The following is a 7,494-nucleotide window of genomic DNA, read 5'->3' as shown; positions in this document are numbered from 1 at the left end:
TTGGTTGCCCGGGCTCCCTCCTCCTTGTGGCCCACACGATTCTTAAAGCAGTTATGGGACAAGCCCGGGAGGAACGGCCAAATCGGCCATTTCTAGGGCGCCACCCAACTCTCGCCAAAAATCGACAACGCAACTTCCCCTGCAGAGCCACTAAGGGAGATGCGCGCGAGCATGCGCGGAACTGTGAAAAAGCGGAAGAAGAATTCGGTGACCGCCCTTAAAAAATTTCCACCGTATATAGGTGCGGCACTCTCACCGCCAAATCCAAATCCCCCATTTTCCCCCTCTTCGAGCTCGTTCACCCTACAAAATCTACTGGCATGGCGGGAGATTCCTCTCCGGCTAGGTCCGCGAGGTTGGCGGCGACGATGATGGATGTAAGCATCTCCGACCATGGTTCCATCTCGGATATGTGGTAGATGTGGGTAGATCTAATGGATTCGATTGTAGGTCATATCTTCTTCCTCGAGGATGGCAATGTTGGTCCTATCAGGTTCTCCATCGAGTACAACGACGGTAGTATAGCCAGGTTCGCTGCCAGGCTCCTGGTTCCACAACCTTCGTGATACATGTTGTTCCTCTCACTATAAATACTATCTACTCTTTTATAGCTAAGATCTGTACGGATTTGTTAGAGATTGTTCGCTAATGTACAATGCTTAGCGATGTTCTTCATACCCTACTGTAGGCGATCAACCTTGCTAGCCCATTTCCTATTTGTCAACTCCCTTCTGGCAAAACAAATGTCATGTCCTCGACTATGCTCCACCCTTATATCCATGACAAATCATTGTATGCACACAAACCTTCAATGGTTTGGAATACATCTTTGCCGGAGTTCATTCTTAACCATTTGGTCGAGTGGTATCCTTTACTCATGGCTTCAAAGAAGGCCAAATGAAGAAGGTTGTCAGTAATGTTCTTGACTTCACTAGGAAAGTCTGGGATCGATGTGAGCACTCTTTGGCTATACAACCACACCAGAAAGTGGAAGACTAGGTGGAGACTCATATGCAAGCTAACATAGGAAGGCAAGCTCGAATGGAGCGACAACGATAGTTGCTTTGTTCTTAATGATGACGAGCAACTGAGGAAGTACATGCAAGTAATATTGTGTGGTCATGTTTTCGTATTTAGATTGTTCATACGTACATGTTCATCTGCAATAACAATTTGTCCTTCTTAATCGTACTACGACCAGAAGCATGCATACTTCTAGAACAAGTCCATACTCAACTATGCTTAGATGAAGGCAATCTTCACGCCCATATTTGTTAACAAGCAACACCTCTACGGACCACATTTGCTGATCAAGGCACTAAACTTCATTGCAGACAACAAAGATTAATGTGCGCAGTATCATGGGTTGCAACCATGGGAGAGAAGAACATGGCTTAAGACCTGGCTGCGCAAGCAGTTTGCTTAGTGACATTTCTTTGTTGTTCATCATCCAATCGATGCTGGTCATAATCTAGTGAAGAGATGATGTATACTTTGGGAGGTGGTCTCGTATTTCTCCATTAGCTACTTTATTGAAGCTGATACCCAGTCTTTAATATGATGAACTTGTTCAAGCTGGTACATACAAGGTGGACTTTGTTGAAATTGTTGCCCAACCAATACATCCAATTTCACCAAGAGCAACCAAACAAATCAGCGTGGCTCAAAATCGACCGAGACTACTAAAAGCTCCCCAAGTTTCACGAGGTTTCATCGAGTTTTAGAAATCTACATGTATCCAGTTTAAACTCAATGAAACATCCGTACAGTAGACGCGATCTATCTCGTTTCACAGAGTTGACCACGACTGAGTTCCGGCCTAAACAGTGCCGCGTGGCTGTCAGCCGCTCGTGCACGAATCTTAGAGCACACCCAGCCAGCGTCCCCAACGCGGCGAAGTACTATCATCTGTAGTGAGTCTCCACCGCGACAAGTTCCAAGTCCCCCCAAATTTCTTCACCTCGAAGCAATCCAGACCCCGATCTCCTCCCCTCCGGCCATGGCGGCCAACGTCATGCTGGCGATCCACGAGAAGAAGGCCACGCCCGTCGACCTCTACCGCCCGCTGCGCCAGTACATCGCCGCCGCCTACTCGGACCGCGACGCCGCCGCGGCCGACGACGACCTCTGCGCCGTGCGCGACCTCCGCGCCGCCGCCGTCGAGGCGCCCGCCCTCCCGGACCCGTCCTCCCTCGACCAGCGCCGCGCCGCGCTCCTCGCCTACGCGCGCGCGCTCGCCCTCGTCGAGCCCCGCTTCCCCGTCTCCCCCGACCGCGCGCACGTCCACTCCCTCTCCTTCACCTGGCACGACGCCTTCAAGACCGGCAAGAAGGTCAGCCTGCCCTCCCTCCACCTCGAGCGGGCCGCCGTGCTCTTCAACCTCGGCGCCGTCTACTCGCAGATCGCGCTCGCCGCGGATCGCGTCACCGACGTCGGCATCAGGACCGCGTGCGGCGCCTTCCAGAGCGCCGCGGGCGCGTTCGCGCTGCTCAGGGAGAGCGGGCTCGCCGCCAAGGCCGTCGCCGCCGGGGCCACCACCGTCGATGTCACGCCCGACTGCGCCGGGATGCTCGAGAAGCTCATGCTCGCGCAGGCGCAGGAGTGCTTCTTCGAGAAGGTCATAGCTGGTGGCAAGCCGCACGCGCTTTGCTCCAAGGTCGCACGCCAGGTGCGTGCCAACACTCTCTTGCTTGGCCTGTCTCCTCGTTGATATGACATTCTTCTGGTTATTGCAAAGTGTAGATGAGTCTAACTAGAACTGATATCATAAGAAATCTAATGTTATCTCAATACACCCTTTCATGATATCGCATTACTCTGCTTTTATGTACCTCGATGTTAAACGTGCTATCTGCCTTGTATGTTTTCAGGTGGGTGTATACTACGAAGAAGCTTACGCGGCTCTCTGTGCGCCTCCTCTTAGCCAGCACTTCGACAAGACATGGGTTTCTCATGTCCAGCTCAAGGCAGCTCAATTCTATGCTGATGCTTGCTATAGGTGTTCGTTGGATCTTCATGAGAAAGAAGAAATCGCGCAGGAAATCGCGCGCCTAAAGATAGGAATGAGCGCCCTGGCTGATGCCAAGAAGGCAGCTAAGGGAGTTGCAGCGCAACTTCTGGATGCGGTCAATAAGCTGGAGAGTAACATGAAAACCAACTTGGATAGGGCCATCAAGGAGAACAATAGTGTTTATCTGATGCGGGTTCCAGATGCTGCTACTTTGGGCGCTCTGCCTGCAGCTTCTCTTGTAAAATCTTCTTCTCTGGCTGAAGTTCTAGATGCTAGCAAGGAGAGGCTTTTTTCATCACTTGTGCCTGATGGCAGCATGAAGGCCCTTTCTAAGTACACAGAGATGGTGGATGACATCATCCGGACCCAGGCGGAGAAACTTCAGCAATCTAGTGAGATCACGAGAGTCAGGCTCAAGGAGATGGACCTGCCTGATTCTATTCTATCATTGGAAGGTAATATCAGCATACCTGTAGATCTCAAGGAAGATGTTGAGGCTGTGCAGATAAGCGGTGGCCCTGCTGGCCTGGAAGCTGAGTTGCAGCAGCTTAGGGATTTGAGTAGGGTCAATCAGGACTTGCTTGTTCAAACTGAGGAGATGCTGCAGAAGGAGGCAAGCGAAGATTCTCAATTTCGGACTCAATTTGGAAGTCGTTGGACTAGGCCTCAATCAAGCACCCTTACCAAAAACATTCAAGACCGCTTAAATCTCTTCGCTGCTAATCTCAAGAAAGCTGCTGGTAGTGATGCTTTGATCGAACGAGGTGTGAAGGAGAACTACCCCTTGATGTCTATTCTTGACAAAAGACCGGTGAGAGTTTAACATTTATATTAAACTAAAATGTCGATTTAGGAGATTGCCTTTCTTGATTTGATTCGCAATGAGTTGCACTTTAGTCATCACCATTCAATTCTTCTCTCCTAGGTAGTTAACCAATGATGTTATGTGTTGCAGATAGAGTCTGCACTACCAAGTATTTCAAGGCCTATCATGTCCTTGGATGGGAACGAAGATGCTATTGTTGGGGCCCTTAAACAAAGCTTGGTAAAACACATTCCTTTTGTTAGCTAGTGAAAATGTAGCAGGCCCCAGTTAATTTTTCAAGCTTAGTAAAACTAATTGATGTGTCGACACAGAGGCAATTGCAATCTCTTGGTGAAGAAAGGGCAGGTCTTGAAGACATGCTTAAGGAAATGAAGAGAAAGGTACGGTCCTTTCCTACTGTGAGACTTTGCTATGTACATTGATCAATATTGAGGCTTGGCTCTGTCGAGTGCAACCGTAGGAATCTTGTGGTGCTTTAATTTATTTGTAACTGTCCTGCAAATACTATTTTATTTATAATCTGTTGATGACATTGACCTGCAAAATTATATATTTTGCGTGTAAACAAGGTAGTGGTCTTCTACAGTAGCCACAAGGAGCTGTGTGCAACTTTTCCTTTTTAAGTTTATTACCTCACATGTTGAATTTTATTTGTTCCACGTATTCTATATACACAGGAAACATTTTTATTTTATGTTTGAACCTAGTGTTTTAGGCAATATATGGACCTAGCCCCTCAAGCGCACCTCTCACTATTTACTGCTTGAGTCTGGTAATAAATTAATTTACAAGCAATTTGCCCAGTTATCTTCGCAGTGAGAGAACCGTGCTTATGTGTTATACGTGATGTTTGTAGGGTGCTATGCTAAGAATGATTTGTGTGAAGTTGCTGTGAGAGCTTTTCTTTTAGTTTGTTACTCATGCTGCAATGAGCCATTTACTGATTTCCACTCTTTCCAAATTATCACCTTAACCTCAAGATTGCATGTAGGTGTTGTTACTTCAGTATTCAAGTTTGGTGTTCCTTGCATAGCTGAATTTGATGCCTTTCATAGTTTCATTACTTGGAAAAGTAACACTCCCTCTGATCCATACTAAGTATCACTGACTTAGTACAAAGATTTACTAAATCAGCGACACATATTACATACATAAGTTAACCCCTGTGATGCGGTCATATACATTGATTTGTGTACTGACATTTGGGACATACATTTATTTTATGCTAGGATGATATACTCCCTAAGTTAATGGCTGGTGTTGGATCACATGATGATCTTTTCAAGAAGGAGATTTCAAAGTACGATCCGATCTGTGCTGAAATTGCTGATAACATTGTGGCGCAGGAACAATTATTGCTACAAATACAGGTAAGCCTCGGTTTCTGATGAAGATGTGTAGTCCACTTTGGGACTAAATTTGTTCTACAAGTTTGCTGCAACCATTCTTTCTGCTAAATTAATAGTTAGATATGCTATTAATAACATATGTACATTGAAAACAACTCTAGAAGCATCAATCAGCATTAGCAAAGAAAAAAGAGCATCGGAAATTATCCCACAAAAAGTAGAATTAGAAGTTATTTCAAATTTCAAGCAATAAACAACACTATTACATAGCCTTTCTTCCTGTGTTTAAAATTATATTTGGATCCTCTTACAGGCACAAAATGAACAATTTGCTGCTGTATTCAATCTGGATGACTTCAAAGGTAACCGTTTATATTTCTCCACAAAGTGGATGGTTATATATTGTGCATTTTATGACTTCCAAACTGGCTTCATACAGTCTTAAATGGTGTACCAGCAAATGTTTTAAGAATGATTTGACCATTTATCTTTCCTTGTAACAATGAGGTTAAACAGTTATTGGTTTGATTTTGATCATGTTTGGGTCAGTTTCAGAAATTTTATCTTTTTAGTTATTCCTACAAGTATGTTCTGTGTACTTAATATGGTGGAATAGCTATTTGCTTGTACGCAGGCTTTCCCTTCCGTGCATCATTTTTTAGTGAAGTTCCTTGGATAGATACCACTTCTGTTTACTCCCATATCAAGTTCAAAATATGAGAAATCACTGCTGACACCTTCTATGTAGCTTGCTGTCTTTTAATCGCCGTCCAGTAGAAATGATATACAGATTGAGTTCTATTACGTACAGTATTTATTGCTTAGACCTGTAATACAAGATGCTTCTCAAATAATTAGCTGTGGTCCTGATTGGTGAAACGTAATTTTTCAGTTGCTCGTGAGAGATGTTACAAGCAAATTGCTGCAGCTGTTGTTAAATACCAGGAAACCAAGAAGAACATTAACGATGGCCTAAATTTTTACGTGACTTTGCAGGTTTGTGTACATCTCCATTGCATTGTGTTTTCTTATGTAATGAAAATATAGATGCTGATGATTCCTGTTAGTAGAGCTACTGATTATATTTTTAATTTAATAATCCTTCGCAGGACGCAATTGGCAGGATACAACAGCAATGCAGTGACTTCATAATGACGCGAAACATCCAGTGCCGTGAAATGATAGAGGATGTGCAAAGAAAGTTGGCAGGTTTCAACTTGTCATCTTCCAGCAACGTCTCGCAGAGGAATTCTTCTGTTCCACCAGATCAGCAGAGCCCATCACCACCACCACATGCTCCTCATGCTCAGCCTGGGGGTGATTCAAGGCCAGGTTACTCCCAACCAGGAACTAGACCTCCATACTCACAGCCATACCCTACTTATGGCGCGCCACCGCAACAACCTCAATACGGCGCGCCACCGCAACAACCTCAATACGGCGCGCCACCGCAACAACCTCAATACAGCGCGCCACCGCAACAACCTCCATATGGTGCAGCACATCCTGGTCAGTACCAGCAGCCGCCGCATCAGCCACCTCCTGGCCATGACTATGGCCAACCGGCGTATCCTGGATGGCGTGGGCCGTACTACAATGGGCAGCAGCCACAGTCGCAGCAACCAGGGCCATATCCACAAGCGCCGTACAATGCCCCAGGGGCTTACCCTCCTCAGCACCAGAGTAACTACTACAGGCCTCAGTAAGAGACCATCTTGTTCTGCAGCGGCCATTTGGTTTTTTTTTCTTTTCTTGTGGTGGATCATGTCCTTGTGGATTGCATTATTGTATATACTTTTGGGGAGTAATGCCGATGGTGCACAGGTTGGTTAGACACTACCCTGTATGATTTGTATGTGTAATAATGAATTGGCATGTCATTACTAGGCTTCAACATTGGATGTATGGAGGAACGATTCCTTTTCAAGAAGGTATCAAGTGGGATCCCACATAAGTTTCATTTGTAGTGCAATTAGACCAAAATTTACACTGAAAAACCAAAGGACCTGACTAGACAGCATCCGGGTGTCAATTTACTCGTCTAAGCACTCACCCATAAAAGGAAAGTCTTCAATATCCAGAAAAAGAAAGTTAAGGACAGCTCCCTGAATCATGCAAAAATACTCCACGTGCGCATTTAATTTCATAAGAAGAAAAATCAAAAAGTCACAACTCGTAAACCGTGTGTCGGAATTGCAATCCGCTTTCACCGTTGGGCTTCTCGCGATGAGATCTTCGAAACTAGATCCAATTTATACATGTTTCGATAAATAAAAAAATTCGAAAAGCAACTATGTTACCGTGATAAA

General features: G+C 45.4%; 1 protein-coding gene across 1 annotated transcript; it reads left to right on the top strand.

The window, feature by feature from the left end:
* Positions 1–1,984: 1,984 nt before the first annotated feature.
* LOC124706343 (vacuolar-sorting protein BRO1-like) lies at positions 1,985–7,151 on the top strand. The gene is made up of 8 exons (XM_047238003.1): positions 1,985–2,668; positions 2,871–3,821; positions 3,966–4,055; positions 4,148–4,216; positions 5,066–5,206; positions 5,499–5,547; positions 6,078–6,181; positions 6,295–7,151. Exons 1-8 carry the CDS (start codon positions 2,000–2,002, stop codon positions 6,889–6,891), a joined length of 2,670 nt encoding a protein of 889 aa, XP_047093959.1. The 5' UTR covers positions 1,985–1,999; the 3' UTR covers positions 6,892–7,151.
* The last annotated feature ends 343 nt before the right edge of the window (positions 7,152–7,494 follow it).

This window comes from Lolium rigidum, chromosome 4, assembly GCF_022539505.1.
Source record: "Lolium rigidum isolate FL_2022 chromosome 4, APGP_CSIRO_Lrig_0.1, whole genome shotgun sequence".
NCBI classification, from domain to species: domain Eukaryota; kingdom Viridiplantae; phylum Streptophyta; class Magnoliopsida; order Poales; family Poaceae; genus Lolium; species Lolium rigidum.
Note: the sequence above shows the minus strand (reverse complement) of the source record. Positions and strands in the feature narration are given on the sequence as shown.

Coding starts and splice junctions, on each gene's coding strand:
- LOC124706343 (XM_047238003.1), top strand. CDS start 2,000: ATGGCGGCCAACGTCATGCTGGCGATCCACGAGAAGAAGGCCACGCCC. Junction 2,669..2,870: donor GCTCCAAGGTCGCACGCCAG/GTGCGTGCCAAC, acceptor GTATGTTTTCAG/GTGGGTGTATACTACGAAGA. Junction 6,182..6,294: donor ATTTTTACGTGACTTTGCAG/GTTTGTGTACAT, acceptor AATCCTTCGCAG/GACGCAATTGGCAGGATACA.